Source organism: Hyla sarda, chromosome 1 (assembly GCF_029499605.1).
Source record: "Hyla sarda isolate aHylSar1 chromosome 1, aHylSar1.hap1, whole genome shotgun sequence".
In the NCBI taxonomy this organism is placed as follows: Eukaryota; Metazoa; Chordata; class Amphibia; order Anura; family Hylidae; genus Hyla; species Hyla sarda.
In genome coordinates, this window is record NC_079189.1 from 107537228 (window position 1) to 107554900 (window position 17673).

Consider the following 17673-nt stretch of genomic DNA (forward strand, 5'->3'; position numbering starts at 1 on the left):
AGAACGTCCTCTGGAGGAGCGACATTAGTGACCAGATGACAGGGGGGCGGGACCCACGGGGGAAGCGCCCACGCCTATCTGAAGACTCAATGGAAGAGTTGAACAAGGCACCCCAGTATGCTTGTGAGAGCGTGAAGATGTGGGGAAGAGGAGCGGGCCCCCAGAGAGGGCCGGCGCAGGGCAGACCCCTTCAAGGCGGACGCCACTTCCCGGGAGGCCTCAGCCACCGAACGGGAGACTTGTATCAAGTCAGCCATATACTGGGTCAGAGAAGAAAGCCAGACTGGAGGGGTGGCTGAATCCACCAGAACCAAAAGGGTATCCGGGGGTACCATGGGGTCTGGGGGAGCAGTGGAGCAGGCAGAGCAAGTGGGCTCAGTAGAGCCAGGTATCTTAGCATTACAGTGCTTACAGACAAAATAAGACATTGACATTCCAGTTTTCTGTTTAGAGGGAGGAACAGCTCTGGGTACGGACATAATGAGAAAAAGACAGGAACTTTCTCACCCTAGTCTGTGTCCCCTGGCAGTTGCAGTGAGGAGAACTCGGCTCCGTGCAGCTAGAGTGTAAAACGGACCAGCCAATAGCCAGAGAGGGGCGTGCCTGAGGCAGAGGCACTAACTGATTGGCCCCTACTGAAATTCGCGCCCACGGCGCTGATTGGAGGCCACTTCGCGCCTCTAGGGAGCTCCGACAGCCCAGGGGGCAGAGCTATGAGAAGAGCGGAGAAGAAGCTGTAATGGCGCCCGCTCCTTGTCCAGAGCGCACATGTCAGCCGCATATGCGCTCGGGGGGAAGTGAGTGGGCGGCCAAACGCCAGCAGCGGCTGCCGGAGAAAACGAAAGTAAGCCGGCGCTCAGAGCGCCCGGCCAGAACGAGCGCCACGGCTGTCAACCGCATATAAGGCGCCGAGGTTATAGCCGCACAGTAAACACCACACACACAGTGAAGCAGTAAAAACACATTCACACAGTGTGAAAACAGAATGTATGCCCACTAAGATGCCACTGCTCGCCCCAGCTCAAGCCCCAGTATAAGCCAGCCCCATAAACCTGAAAAGATGGGCCAAAAACTGAGGGTCTCCAGAGGTTGCAAATCCGCACCTAAGGGAGAAAAGGGAAATGTACTTACCTCAGTCAGAAGAACTTACCTAATGGAGTCTTCCATGAAGTCTTCAGTCAGCTTTTTGTCGCCTGCATCACGTCTAGCTGCTATGCGCGAGTAAGGCTTGTCGGGGAATAGGGGGACCCGGACCCATGAGGTACCAACCCAGGCGCTGACAGTTGGCGAGAGGGGGGGGAACAGCGCATATATACGCAATGTCTGTGCCCCTTACTCGCAATGGGGAAACAGGGAACCGGAGTCCCCACCTGAAAACATGAAAGAAAAAGGAATAAAAAACTAACACGTCCCTATACTAGGAAAACAATAAATCAGAAGACCTGGTCTGGAGAATTCCAGACCATGTCCCCCTCCTGCAAGACACTAAGCTAAAACTGATTAGCTCAGGGCCTGGAGGCGGGTATATCCTGCTGGGAGGAGCCAACTTTTTTTATTACCATAGTGTCACACCTCCCAGAGACAGCAGCATACACCCACGGTCTGTGTCCCCCAATGGAGCCGATAGAGAAAGCATTTTTTTTTTCTGTGATATGACAGGTACGCATTTAGGTAACACCAATGGAGACCCATGATCTCAGACTACCACTCATTCCCAAAAGGAGGGCCCTGGGACAGAAGGAAACTGTATTTTTACAGCAATAGTTCAAAGCCAATATGTAATAATTTCTATAGTACTGAGTAGACACATTTCTGAAATTGAGAATTTCTTCAGTATGCAACAAATCGGCAATGAAATAAGCCCCTAAACACATTTATAACACTGCTTAACAGCTCTTAAAGGGGTACTCTGCCCCTAAATATCTTATCCCCTATCCAAAGGGTAGGGGATCAGATGTCTGATATCGGGGGTCCTGCCGCTGGGGACCCCCACAATTTCGGCTGTGGCACCCCAGACATCTGGTGCACGGAGCGAACTTCTCTCTGTGCCGGATCACTGGCGATGGTGGGCAGAGGCTTGTGATGTCACGATCATGCCCCGCTTGTGACTTTACGGCCACACCCCTCAATGCAAGTCTATGGGAGGGGGCATAACCACCGTCATTCCCCCTCCCATAGACATGCATTTAGGGGGCGTGGCCTTGATGTCATGAGCGAGGCGTGGCCTTGATGTCACGAGCGGGGTGTGGCCGTGACATCATGAGCGGGGCATGGCCGTGATGTCAAGAGCCTCCAGCGCTGCACCCTTTGCTCAAAAGGAACGCCCGGGCCACAGGAAGATCACTTGGGTCCCCAGAGTCAGGACCCTCACGATCCGACATCTTATCCCCTATCCGGTCAGGTGCTCGCATCATGTACATGACGTAAATGTACTTCATGGTGCAGTGGTACTTAACGCACCATGACTCGCATTTACGTCATGTGTCGTTAAGGGCTTAAATGGAGTTATCCAGCCTGTAAAAATCAATAATTTATCCTCCAGATATGCCAATAAATATTAGATCAGTAGGGTTCCAACTCCTGCCAGCCTTGCCAGTTTTTTTAAGGCCATGTGTTTGTGTGAGCTGGAGCTGGAGCCTCATTGTTTAACATTGTCAATGTTTACTTGTGCTCATCCCTGCACTTTACTTTTAGAAGCAACACTACAAGGAGCCGCTGCATTGTCCTGCTCACTTGATGGAGATAACACTGCAGTTTCCTGCACTGCCACTGCTAAAATATAGCACCGCAAGGATAAGGGCAGGGGGTGATGGGAGTCGGACCCTTGCTGATCTAATATTAATGGCATATACGAGAATAGGCCATAACCCCTTTAATCTAGATTAAGTAAACATTACACATCTATTCAACTCTAACAGCTTCAATGTAAACATATATGGGGAGAAGAAAAGGGGTGCAGTTGCCCATAGAAACCAATCACATTCCTTGTTTCATTTTAAAAAAGGCCTATGAAAAACGAAATAAGCAATCCATTGGTTGCTATGGGCAACTATTCCTCTGCACAGGTTATGAAAAATCCCCCCGACATAGTGTGACAACACACATTCAGGCTGCATCCAGTCAGTTGCCCATAGTAAGTAATGGAAAGATTCCTGTAAGAGCAGTGTCTCTTTAAATTTCCTGTTTGTTTCCTTTGTTCGGTTGCTGTGGTTACACCCTGATCCATCATGGCTCTGTTCCGCCCACCTATCAAATACCTGGTGTGACCACACATGTTTAGCTGGCTATTTAAGCCTTTACTGGCTATGTACTTTTGCCAGTGAAAGAAGATATTTTCTGTAGCTAGTGTTCTATATTGTATTTTGCTTTTTTGTATCTGACTTTGGCTCTGTTTTCCTGGATTAACCCCTTGCTTTCTGATTCGACATCTCTCTGGTTCTCTTGGTTTTGATTTCAGCTTGTTCATTCATCACTGATTTATATGTTGGTTTACTTGTCTCCCTCTGTATTGTTAATAGTACATTTACCTTTTGTATTTCTGACAATCCCCTGACCTGTGACTGAGTATTTTTGTAGTTATTTTGACTCTGAAGGCCCAGAATGTAGATAGACATGGACCGACTCTGTGGTTGAGGGCAGATACGCAATAGTAAGGCTAGGTTCAGACTACGGAATTTCCGTCTGCATTTCTGCTTTGAAATTGCAGGTGGAAATTCTGCTTGCTAAAATGTACTGTATAGTGAATGGGTTTCCAATCACAAATGCACACTTCGGAATTTGTGAAGCGGAATTTGTGAACGGAAAATCCGCTTGGAGATTTCAACCTGAAGAAAGGGGTTGCTCTTTCTTCAGGTGGAAATACTCGCGGAACACATTGCAGTCTATTGGAGACTGCAGTGTCCGCGTGGTCCTAACGCCGACTGATTCAGTCAACGCTGGCCGCACTCGGAATTTCCGGGCGGAAATTTTCTGCCTGGAGATTCCGTAGTCTGAACCTAGCCTAAGGGATAGAGGTTGTGGGCGAGGGTAGGACTTCACCTTTTCCCTGCCCATACATTACAATTTCCTTTTAGTATCAGAAACTGCAATGCTACCTGATCGTCTGCTTTCACCTATACTTTTACAAGCCTGCCTACATATTTGGCGTTTACTCCTGATTTTAGAGTGACATGTCACTTGCCACCTGCCGTGGCATTCCCCTTTTTTAATGTGCATGATTAAAAGTTAAGTTTTAGGATTTCTGCTTTTCACCAGGAGCTGGATTTTTTTCCCTACATATTTACACACAGACATTTTAGGTATTTTTCAACTTACCAATGCAATTCCTGAGTCCAGCAGAGAAAGGTATGTAGGCATATGGATTACGTCCACTTGCATTTTCAGGGAGAAATCTTTCTGGCTTAAATTCTTCAGGTTCAGGAAAATATTCTGGATCCCGATGCAGAGCATAAGGCACTATGACTACACTCACACCTTTTGGTACAGTTAAACCTCCTATGGTAGGAAACATAAGCACATAAGTCATATATAGCTATATTATAGTCATATGTGGACAGGGTCTTATAACAGCAAAGAAAATCTGCATCTTACTGTCGCTTCCTTTGCTAAAGGTTTCTAAGACATATCAGGTTTAAACACATGCAAATGCAACAATGTTTATTCCCACTTATAGGAACATTTCCTTGATAACAGACATTCCCATTAAGCTAAGGTTCCTTACTAATGATGCAATCTTCAGTAGTGGTCCGTGCAAAGAATGGCACTGAAGGGTAAAGTCGAAGAGCTTCTTTAACAACTGCTTCAAGATATCGTAACTTCTTCATATCATCCATAGTTACTGGACGGTCAGACTGACCTATTAAGGATAACATAAAGGAAATGGCTTTAGGGCATGAACATATAATGCACTGGTTGTCAGGTCAAGAGTGGAAGTAACTTTCATTACTTTAAGTGAATATTCAGTGAACAAAACCTAAAGAGCCATTTCTGTCAGATAGACACAAATCTATTCCATCTAAGTCCATGTTGTTGCCACCTGTAGTGTAGTTTGATCTGAAGAGCCAGGTAAGTATAGCTCACCTATATATGTTTCTTGGCACACATCATTTGGGACAGATTTTGTCACCCATTTGAACCAAACTTTGTCCAAAATCCTTGACCTCTCCCAAACCTGACAAGTTGGTGTGTTTTACACAGAATTATTGCCTCTCACAAAATGTATCAGTATACGTATACGTGGCACACATTTTGGCACACACCACACCAAAGCAAAAGAGGTAAAAACTCTTAGGGGACATTCACACTCTGCACATTTAAGTATAAAATACAGATTATTTTCCTTTTTATATTGTCATGTTATTTTAATTCCAATGTTTTTATATTTGTTTGCACTAGCTTGCTTTTATACATGCTGGACACTGAGAACAAATATGTGTTGCACTAGGTATGTGTCTCTCTAATAAATCTTTGGACACATACAGTATTCGACTCATTAAAAAAAAAAAAAAAAAAAAAAACATGTTCAAAAAGCCTTACCTGGGAGAAGCACAACACATTACCTGCAGGTCCTGTTACTGGCACTTAACTCATACTGAATAACAATTGACTAGTGAATTATAAGGAACACAACAGTAGACAAGAGTCTGTACTGGGGCTAAAAATATGAATGTCTACCAAGAAAAGAGCTTTCTGGACCCATGTTACTATCATATGCCACAAAAATGAGGCAACAAAAAAAAACATAATAAGAAGAGGAAGTTAGGTAAGTCTCCAGAGTATGGCAATTAAACTTTTTTTTTTTGCCTTAACTATAACTGTAATTTTTGTTCTTCGTTATACACAAAAATACCGTATATACTCGAGTATAAGCCGACCCGAGTATAAGCCGAGACCCCTAATTTCAACCCAAAATCCCAGGAAAAGTTATTGACTCGAGTATAAGCCTAGGGTGGGAAATACCTCATCCCCCCCGTCATCATCCAGACCCGTCATTAACATCCTCATCATCATCCCCTTGTCATCATCCCACACATCCCCCCTTCATCATCCCCTTATCATCCCACACATCCCCCCTTCATCATCCCCTTGTCATCATCCCACACATCCCCCCTTCATCATCCCCTTATCATCCCACACATCCCCCCTTCATCATCCCCTTATCATCCCGCACATCCCCCCTTCATCATCCCCTTATCATCCCACACATCCCCCTTTCATCATCACCTTGTAATCATCCCACACACCCCCTTCATCATCCCCACCCCCCTTCATCATCCTCTTCTCATCATTCGCCCTCAGTGGTCTTCAACCTGCGGACCTCCAGAGGTTTCAAAACTACAACTCCCAGCAAGCCCGGGCAGCCATCGGCTGTCCGGGCTTGCTGGGAGTTGTAGTTTTGAAACCTCCGGAGGTCCGCAGGTTGAAGACCACTGCGGCCTTCAACATCATCCAGCCCCCTCTCACCCCCTTTAGTTCTGAGTACTCACCTCCGCTCGGCACTGGTCCGGTCCTGCAGGGCTGTCCGGAGAGGAGGTGGTCCGGTGAGGAGGTGGTCCGGGCTGCTATCTTCACCGGGGGCGCCTCTTCTCCGCGCTTCCGGCCCGGAATAGAGGCGTTGCCTTGACAATGACGCAGGAGTACGTTGGCAATGAACGCACCTCTGCGTCGTTGTCACGGCAACGTGACTATTCTGAGGCCGGGCCCGAAGCGCTTAGAAGAGGCCTCCCCGGTGAAGATAGCAGCCCGGAACCACTATCCCACCGGACCACCTCCTCACCGGACAGTCCTGCAGGACCGGACCAGTGCCGAGCGGAGGTGAGTATTCAGAACTAAAGGGGGTGAGAGGGGGCTGGATGATGTTGAAGGCCGCAGTGGTCTTCAACCTGCGGACTTCCGGAGGTTTCAAAACTACAACTCCCAGCAAGCCCGGACAGCCGATGGCTGCCCGGGCTTGCTGGGAGATGTAGTTTTGAAACCTCTGGAAGTCCGCAGGTTGAAGACCACTGCGGGTGGGGGGAGTTCACTCGAGTATAAGCCGAGGGGGGTGTTTTCAGCACGAAAAATCGTGCTGAAAAACTCGGCTTATACTCGAGTATATACGGTACCATGCATAACAGGCTAAATTCAGCTGGTGAATCATTTTTTGGAGACAGGTCTTACCAAATGTGTCATCGAGCTCTTTGTGTACCTTTTCCTGAACCTCAGGATGAGATCCCATTAAAAACAAAGACCAGTTAAGGGCAGCAGCTGTGGTGTCATGACCCTAAATAGAAAAATATATAAATGTTAATGCTCTGTTTTACCATAATACCATCGACAAATTAAAGTGAGACCTTCAAATAGTTATAATAAGATATGTAATTGTATAATTTAATCAATTGTTAATATTACTTTTTGCTTTTGTTACTATGATTTACACTTGTGAACAGTAAATATTTACAGTGTCTATTTTGTTTAGCATTTCCAAACACTAATTAGCCAATCGTTGATTTAATTCCTTGGATTTTTTTGTTTTAGACAACCATTTGTTATATACTCCTTTGTGGCGTTCTTCCAAAACAATGGCACAGATTTACAAAAACTGTCTAAGCTAGTGCAAACTTAGGCAGGGAGTCTTAAACTGCACCAGATTTATTAAAGTGGCCCAGACTGATTAACCCCTTAAGGACGAAGCCCATTTTGACCTTAAAGGCCAGGCCAATTTTCAGTTTTGCACTTTTGATTTTTCCTCCTCCCCTTCTAAAAATCATAACACGTTAAATTTTGCACCTTCATACCTGTGAAGGGGCTTGTTTTTTGCGTCACCAATTTCACTTTGTAATGACAGCAATCATTTCATAACAAAATCTACCGCAAAAAATATATATATATATGTTTGTGGGGTGAAATTGAAAAAAAAACACCATTTTGTAACTTTTGGGGGTTTTCGTTTCTACACAGTGCAATTGTCAGTCAAAATGACACCCTATTTTTATTCTGTAGGCCCATACAGTCATAAAGATAGCCAATTTATGTAGGTTTTATTTTATTTTACAACTTAAAAAAAAAGGCTTGGACCATCAAATATCAATTCCGATGATCCATTAGTTATATGGGTAGCAAATATAAAGCTCAGATTTTATTTAACCAGAGCTTGTTAAGACATGAAAGCTGAGTTATGATTGGTTGTTATGGGCAAAACCAAACAGCTTTGGTTTTATGAAGATTGATAAATCTGGGCTATTGTATCACTAAATGAAAGTTTCCGCAGGAACCCTGCTTTCCTGTTTTTATTGTTCACTATTAACATTTATGATTGCTTTTTTTTTTTTTTTTACAAGATTTTAAACACTAACAGCTTGTATATAAGGGGCTCACAATATAAAGATGTTTTGTGGTCATCACATGTTATTATATAACAAGTTTTTACCTCAAACATGAATGTATCCACTTCTTCACGGATGTCCTTATGGCTCAATGTGTTGCCCGCCTCATCAGTTGCTTTCAGAAGCAAATCTAAGAAAGCGCTTCTTTTCTTGGTTTTCATCGTTTCTTCACCGTCCTTGTCAACTTGTTCAAAACTGGATTTAGTATTTTTTAGTTCTTGTGCTCTTTCTAAAATGGTCTAAAAACACAAAAATATGCAATAGGTTAAAGACTGTTACAGGCCAATTTTTTATGCAGTGTAACCAGAAAACTATCAAGCGAAAAGAGAATAGCGGAGCACTCACCAGGTCAGTAAATGGCTTCTTTATTGATCATCTCGATCAGTCGGGATACATGCAGGGGAGGATGGAATGGACGCGGGGGTACAAAGAGCCGTGACGGAGCGTTTACGCGCCGAAGCGCTTCGTCAGGCTGATGCAGCATCAGCCTGATGAAGCGTTTTGGCGTGTAAACGCTCCGTCGCCGCTCTTTGTACCCCCGCATCCATTCCATCCTCCCCTGCATGAATCCCGACTGATCGAGATGATCAATAAGCCATTTACTGACCTGGTGAGTGCTCCGCTATTCTCTTTTCGCTTGATATCATTTACTGGTGATGCTCGGCGTGGTAGCACTCAAGAGGTTGAATTTGCTGGTTTCCAGGGACTGTGTGGATCAGGTGTCCATTCATTTGGGTTCCATGCAATGTAAGGGAAGGTGCTGAGACCAATCCTCTATGTGTATGTAACCAGAAAACTACATAACTAAAGTCCTAGCCAGTATAATACCAAAGAAGTAATTCTACAACTTGTATTTACTTTCATATCTTACAATGATCTCTTTGGTAAGGACCAATTTATGACCTTAACTGCAGTATATACTGTTAAGTATAATAGCCCATCTGATGAAATTATTATAGAACATAATCTGCTGCATAATAGTTTTTCAGGCTTAAATGTTTATATATATATATATATACACTTTTTGTGGCTGAAACTAGGCAGGCTCCCAACTAAAGATAATAAAATCGAATCAGCACAAATTGCATTTATTCTAAATTTGTTCTGAATTTGTGCTCTATCCTGTCCCTCAATATAATGTCTTCTTCCTGCTTTAAAGACTGCCTCAGTGTCCCGCCTCTGCCAGTGATTCGCTGAGCTGGCAGGTCCTGCACTGAGGTCTTATCTCAGATGCAGGAAGAGAACAGAAAATAAGGGGACTTATCTCTATATACAAGCAAAAGGTTGTTACAGAGTAGGTACAGCCAGTTCACAGGAAAGTCACAAGGAACTTGAGTCTTAGGCTAGGTTCACACAGTATATTTTCATGTGTATTTCATTGCACAAAATGCATCCACAAAATTGCTGAAAATTTGAATCCGTTGTTTTTACATTATTGTACTCTATGTAAGTCTATGTGGAAATGGTTTTCTGTGCACATAATGGCTCTGAGTTACAAAGAATGTAGTTGTAATGTTAATTTTTTTTGTGTTTTGTGTTTGTCTAAACAGTTTCTGTGTTAATTCTCCTTGGGATGGGAAAAGTTAACCTTCCTCACTTCAGTACTGGGAGGATATATAAGGCCTCTTCAGCAGCTGTTCTGGGCTGGTTATTAGACCTATACTCTGACCATGTTGGCATGTTGTTCACTATGTCTGTGCACATATCCCGAGTTTTAACCATGGTTATCTGTTCTGTTTGATATATAGATTTTAGCCTGCTTTGTTTGTGTACTTTGTGGATAGGCAAGTTGGCCCAACTACTTTTTATTAGTACTGTATTTTTATATTGTGTTGAATAAAGTGTGTGTGTGTTTTTAACTTTTTTCAAATTTTTTTCTTTATTTTTTACATTTTATAGGTAGTACTACTACTCCCAGGATGGAACACACTGTTACATGATGGGAGTAGTAGTATCTGTACTAATTTACAGATCGCCCTGGGTGTCAATTCTGACAACCTCTGCAATCCTCCTGTATAATGTATAGATGTGGGCGGGCAGGCAGCCAACCGCTCTTCTCTGGTCCCCTGCAGTGCCGGATATATACACCTATTTATATTTCCCCCAGAGAGCTGTGATTGGCCGGATGGTTCCATATATGTCAGAAGTGACACCCGCTGCGATCTGTTTATTAATGCAAGTACTACAGCTCCCAGCATGGAGCAGAGTATGCTCCATGTTGGGAGTAGTAGTACCTGCAGTTAAGGACAGATCACAGTAGGTGTCACTCCTGACACCCGCTGCGATAATCCTTCATCCTTCTGAGATGCAGAGCAGCTTTTTCCTGCCCTCCGCATCTCTGCACTATACTCGGGCCGGCCAGTGATGTGAATAGAAATTCACATCACTGATTCGTATTTCCTGCTGAGAGCAGTGATTGGCTGGCACCATTCAGCCAATCACCACTCTGAGTGGAAAATATGAATGGGTGATGTGAATTCTATTCACATCCCTGGACGGAGTGAGATGTGAGCACTGTATAGAGCCGCTCCACATCTCTGATGTATTATGGACGATAGCATTGGGTGTCAGGAGTGACACCCGGGGCAATCTTTCTATTAGTACAGGAACTACTATTCCCATCATGGAACAGTGTGTTCCATACTAGGAGTAGTAGTACTACTAAAAAAAAATAAAGAAAAAAGAGTGAAAAACACACACTTTATTAAACACATTATTAAAAGACATTACTATTTTAATGTCAAAATTAATTTAAAAAAATATAGTATTATTACATTTAAATGGCCTTTTTCTACAATTTTATTATTGTCAGCTACATTTTTAGTTCCCTGCCCGCTCACATAAATTGATCCGTTCAAAAATTACAAAAAATTTTGCTAAAAAAAAAATATGATTTCCTTAAATACGTTTTTTCATCCCTACTGAATCCTTTATTTTTATTTTTTGGTACCCAACAAATTTTGAAAAAAACGTCAAAGGGGCCAGAAAAAAAACAAGTCGAAACTTAGCCTGAGGCAGACCCATGTCAGATACTAATGCTGGTATAGCAGATATGTGCTCATTTAAAGAGCCTTTTAGATGGCTCAATGACTGTGGGACCAGAGCTACCAGAACGGACACTAGAACATTTGTGTTATATTATTGGCCTCATGATTTCAGTGACCAGCCAATGAACAAGCCATTACTGATTTGTCGGCTCTTCGTTGGGTATTTTACACAGGGTAATAATGGGCCTGTTCAGCCAATAATTGTCCCAAATAAGTGGTCCTTCACTTTCACGTTGGTCAGATTCTCTCATTATATTACACCAACCTAAGATATAGCAACGTCACTAACCTGGTCAGTAAATGTATGGAGAATTTTCAGGTTTTTGGCATGTCTCTTTCCGGATCTTAAATGAGAATAAATAAAATCTGGCCACAGCCAGGGCTTCTTTTGACGGCGATGTATTAAATCACTCATTCTAACCGAAAAGATAAAAACATATGATATATTGAATGGATGGATATTAAATGACTAAGAAGGAAGTACATTACACTACACTACATTCTGTATAACAATTATCTAAACAACCATAAGAAAGTAACACTTTATCATCCTGTTACATTATGTAAACTGATTTCTTTAGTGACTCACAAAGTACAGTAACATTACTATTCCTGGTCATACTGTTTTCCAGATAACGTAAACTCTTCTGTATTCTATCAGCCTCAGCTACTGTCTAGATGGTTTTACTACAGATATTAAATGTTCAAATTCACATATTACACTAAACATACTCACTCATAAATAGCTTTTATATATTCTGAATCACTGTTGCTCTGTGCTTGAATTTTTCTTCCCATGGCTGTCTCTACGGAGCAGAAAATCCCATATTCAGAAGATGTCAGATTTAGAAAAATACTAGTATATATTATACAGAAGACTGATAGGGTACTGTACACCAGCTTTCTCTAGGGTCAAGAAGTTGGTGTGGTCTTCAACATGCATAGGTCTATTTGCTACTGGTTAGGACTCCCTACCAATATGTTGTTTTTATTGCATATGTAACATCTATTTTGTGAGGGGGGGGGGCACAATGTAATTAGAAAACACTACAGGAAAGGCAGTTTTGGGTACAATCTTTATTTCTCTAGTATGCTCGATGTCCTTAATAGAATGGCATCTAGTCCAATAAAAATATGGGACCTATAAGCTTAGGTAATATTGTCTACAAGTATACTTCATCTGGTGGCACAACATACCTTTCATTTCAAAATATTGTGGTTTTGTTAGATTAACCCTCTAGAGTGATAACAAAGTGATAATGGTACTTTCAATGCTCTTACTGAGCCCCTAAAAGTAACCATCATTGCGCACAGTTATTTCTTATTCTCTTCATTTCAGGGGCGGAACCAAAGTTGAGCTGTTTGCCTGCAGTATTCACACAGAAACTTCCTTTCCCTTACTTCCCTGGCTAATCATAGCACAGCACCTACACTGTTAAAGAAAATCTGTCACCAGTGTCATCTGCACTAACCTGTCAGTACCAACAGATAGTTCTCTAGCAGTGGGACCCAGCAGACAGCAGCAGTGACGTCACTAAGCTCCGCCCATGCCCCAAGCTGGGTGCCCAGAGCTGTAGCTAACAGACAAGATTACTGGAGATCCCCTGCACGGAACGGGACAAGGTAAGTACCCTTGTCATCAGTGTCACCTGCACTACCTGTCGGTACCGACAGGTTAGTGCAGGTGACACTGGTGACAGATTTCCTTTAAGCTATACCATGACATAGTTCTGGTAAAGTACTCTAAACAGGCTAGCACTGTGCTGAGGGATGATTTACATAGTACACTACTATAGATGGTATATGGAAGGAGAAGGGGTTTCTGATGCACTGAGTTTGCCAGGTGAGCAGCAGCAGCACAGCAAGATGATGATGATGATTACCCTGCAGCTTTCTGGACATACAGCAGTAGTTACACTGGTACAGCTGCCCAGTACTTTATGAGTGGTCAGAGAGGAGAGGAATGCCTTGATTTACCTTACAGGGACATTGAGAATCATATACACAGTCCAGTCTCTCTCTCTCTCTCTCCCAAATAAACAGGGTTATAGTACCGGTAAGCCTAATTAAAAAGAGGTATAACCGATTCCGGAGATCCTTGCTGTCTACAGGCACCATTGCTAATCCCCCTGTGCAATGGAGGAAAGAGCTGGAATACATAGCTTTCTTACTTCCGTCCACTTCTGCTCCCATATTCCTGCCCACCTTGCACTCATATGAGCAGATGGTCTATGAATATTTATGAGGTGGGCGTATATAGCCTGGATCTCTAGAATCAGACCATGGATCGGGGTGAGTTATACTTTTTAATCAGGTTCACCCATCCCTATAATCCTGTTTATTGGGTTTAGTGCGGGTGAACAAGATGTCAGATTCGCTTTAAGTGATTTACAAATATGTTAAGAATCACATTAGCTATCAATTGAAGGGAAGTTGTTTAAAGTGACAGGCCTATTTATTCATTCTGTACTTTGCTCCCATAAGAAGAATAGGTTTGATGGGAGAAAATAGAGCTCTGTGCATAATTTATAATTACAATTTAAAGGAAATCTGTCACCAGTGTCACCCGCACTAACCTGTCGGTACCGACTAGTAGTGCAGGTGACACTGATGACAACGGCGCTTACCTTGTCCCCTTCCATGCAGGGAATCTCTGATAATCTTCTCCGCTTGCTTCAGCTCCGGAACCAGCTTGGGGCACTGGCGGAGCTTACTGACATCACCGCTGCTACTCTCTGCTGGGTCCCGCTGCTAGAGCACAGCAGCGGTGATGTGACTAAGCTCACGGAACAGGACAGCAGGTTAATGAAGGTGACACTGGTGACAGATTTCCTTTAAAACCCCTTGCCGCAGAACGACGGGTATACCCGTCGCTGCGGCACGGGAAGGTTATGAAGCGAGCTCAGGAACTGAGCTTGCATCATACCCGCAAGGTCCCGGCTGCTATCAACAGCCAGGACCCGTGGCTAATGCCGGGACATCGCCGTTCCGGCAGATGTCCAGCATCAACTCTTTAGACACGGCGATCAAAGTTGATCGCCGCTTCTAAAAGTGAAAGTAAAAGCATCCCGGCAGCTCAGTCGGGCTGATCGGGACATTGCAATAAATTTGCGATGTCCCGATCAGCTAGGACGCAGCAGGAGGGTGCCTTACCTGCCTCCTGCGTGTCCGAATGGCGATTGATTGCTGCAAGCCTGAAATCCAGGCTTGAGCAATCAACCGCCGATAATACTGATAAATGCAAAGCTATGGCTTTGCAGTGATCTGTGTAAAAGATCAGTGTGTGCAGTGTTATAGCCCCCTATGGGAGCTATAACAATGCAAAAAAAAAGTGAACATAAAAAGTTAATAAAGATCATTTAACCCCTTCCCTATTAAAAGTTTGAATCACCCCCCTTTTCCCATAAAAAAAAAAACTGTGTAAATAAAAATAAACATATTTGGTATTGCCACGTGCAAAAATGTTCAAACCATAAAAATATATCATTAATTAAACTGCACGGTCAATGACGTACGCGCAAAAAAATTCCAAAGTCCAAAATAGCATATTTTTGGTCACTTTTTATAACATAAAAAAATGAATAAAAAGCGATCAAAAAGTCCTATCAAAACAATGAAAACATCAGATCACGGCGCAAAAAATGAGCCCTCATACCGCGCCGTACATGGAACAATAAAAAAGTTATAGGGGTTGGAAGATGACAATTTTTAGTTATGATATTTTTCCGAAGTAATACCAAATCAAACCTATATAATTAGGGTATCATTTTAATCGTATGGACCTACAGAATAAAGATAAGGGGTCATTTCTAATGAAAACATTACTGCGTAGAAACAGAAGCCCCCAAAATTTATAAAATGGCGTTTTTCTTCCATTTTGTTGCACAATGATTTTTTTTTTTTCCATTTCACAGTCGATGTTTGGGTAAAATGACTGATGTCATCACAAAGTAGAATTGGTGTCGCAAACAATAAGCCATCATATGGATTTTTAGGTGCAAAACTGAAAGGGTTATGATTTTTAAAAGGTAAGGAGGAAAAAACGAAAGTGCAAAAATGGAAAAACGCTATGTCCTTAAGGGGTTAAACTTATTTGGTTTAGTATTTTCACTTCAATGGTTGTTTAACTGCTGGAAAAGTCTGTGATTAGTACATAAAGCATTGTGTACCTGACAGAAGGGGAAACAGTGATAACCTTTGCTATTGTAGTTTTTATTTTTCGTTTCTGTACTTATCTATGTATTCTCAAGGATCTTGCAACAGGGAAACTAATGTATTATCACGTCTCTCACTTACCACATATTATATCCAAAGCGCAAAGAGTTACGTCCATGAAGCAGTTAAAAGATCCTTTTCCTACACGGCTGTGGAGCTTCTCCACCAGTATTTTTGACTGCTCATTCATAACTTCTAGGAATTCCGAGAGAATAGCAAAGTGGAATGAAGGTGTTATCATCTTTCTTCTGGATCGCCACTTCTCTCCAGTACTGGAAGTTTATAAATAAATCAATACTGTATAAATAAGCCATGACCAAACACAGGGGATATTTAAAAGGACATAGTTTATTTTTTGTTAATTTCTTCAAGGGGTACTCCGGTGAAAACCTTTTTTCTTTTAAATCAACTGGTGCCAGAAAGTTAAACATATTTGTAAATGACTTGAATTAAAAAATCTTAATCCTTCCAGTACTTATTAGCTGCTGAATGCTACAGAGGAAATTCCTTTCTTTTTGGAACACTGATGACATCACGAGCACAGTGCTCTCTGCTGACATCTCTGTCCATTTTAGCAACCATGCATAGCAGATGCATAGCAGATGCATAGTAGATGTATGCTAAGGGCAGCATGGTGGCTCAGTGGTTAGCACTGCTGCCTTGCAGTGCTCAGGCCTTGAGTTCAAATCCCACTAAGGACAACAATAAATAAAGAGTTATTATTATTATAATGACGTCAGCAAAGAGCACTGTGCTTGTGATGTCATCAGAGAGAATTCCAAAAAGAAAAGAATTTCCTCTGTAGTATTCAGCAGCTCATAAGTACAGGAAGGATTAAGATTTTTTAATAGAAGTAATTTACAAATCTGTTTAACTTTCTGGCACCAGTTGATTTAAAAGAAAAGTACCCCTTTAACCCCTTCCCGACCTATGACATACCTGTACGTCATGGGTGGCAAGGTGTTCCCGACCCATGACATACAGGTACGTCATGAACATTTCTGCCGCAGCTCGCGGCATCCCGCAGCACCCGGAAAGATGGTGGCTATCACTGATATCCAGCCATCTTACCATGCGACCCCCCCCCCCCCCCAGCGATCGCTGCTATCAGCTAGTCAAATCTGACTAGCTGATAGCAGCGTTTCGCTATGAGAATACTTAGCAGCGCAGTGTGTGAGTCCCTGACCCGTCCCCCGGCGTCGCTTACCTGTCCGAGCGGTGTCCCGAGCGGTCCCGGCGCGAGTGACGTCCTCCAGGCGGTCCCGGCGGCGCTGCGTCCCGGAGGTGAGTTTCCGGCAGCAGTGCGGCATCTTCATTGGCAGCAGTGAGATCGCCGTAAAGCGATCTCACTGCTGCCTCTGGGAGTTTAAAAACTGCAACTCCCAGCATGCCCAGACAGCCTTTGGCTTTCTGGGCATGCTGGGAGTTGTAGTTTTGCAACATCTGGAGGTCCACAGTTTGGAGACCACTGTATAATGGTCTCCAATCTGTGCTCTTCCAGATGTTGCAAAACTACAACTCCCAGCATGCTCAGTCTGTCCAGGCATGCTGGGAGTTGTAGTTTTGCAACATCTGGAAGAGCACAGATTGGAGACCATTATACAGTGGTCTCCAAACTGTGGACCTCCAGATGTTGCAAAACTACAACTCCCAGCATGCCCAGACTGCCCAAGCATGCTGAAAGTTGTAGTTCGGCAACATCTGATCCTTCAGATATTGCCGAACTACAACTTCCAGCATGCCTGGGCAGTCTGGGCATGCTGGGAGTTGTAGTTTTGCAACAACTGGAGGCACACTAGTTGGGAAACATTGTCCGTTTCCTACCTCAGTGCCTCCAGCTGTTGCAATTGTTGCAAAACTATAACTCCCAGCATGCACTGACAGACCATGCATGCTGGGAGTTGTAGTTTTGCAACAGCTGGAGGCACACTGGTTTGGAAACACTAAGTTTGGTTGCAAAACACTTGAAAGTTTATTACTTAACTTAGTGTTTCCAAACCAGTGTGCCTCCAGCTGTTGCAAAACTACAACTCCCAGCATGCACGGAC

At 43.2% G+C, this 17673-nt stretch overlaps 1 protein-coding gene across 1 annotated transcript in view; it reads right to left on the reverse strand.

The window, feature by feature from the left end:
- The window catches only part of LOC130357070 (cytochrome P450 4V2-like), a 49919-nt gene that overhangs the window by 6206 nt on the left and 26040 nt on the right, over positions 1–17673 (reverse strand). Inside the window, exons 4-10 of the mRNA XM_056559425.1 lie at positions 15707–15897; positions 12147–12216; positions 11700–11826; positions 8408–8602; positions 7159–7261; positions 4721–4855; positions 4315–4494 (exon numbers count right to left, since the gene is read on the reverse strand). Of these exons, the coding sequence (XP_056415400.1) occupies positions 4315–4494; positions 4721–4855; positions 7159–7261; positions 8408–8602; positions 11700–11826; positions 12147–12216; positions 15707–15897 (1001 nt within the window). The remainder of the gene's footprint in view (positions 1–4314; positions 4495–4720; positions 4856–7158; positions 7262–8407; positions 8603–11699; positions 11827–12146; positions 12217–15706; positions 15898–17673) is intronic.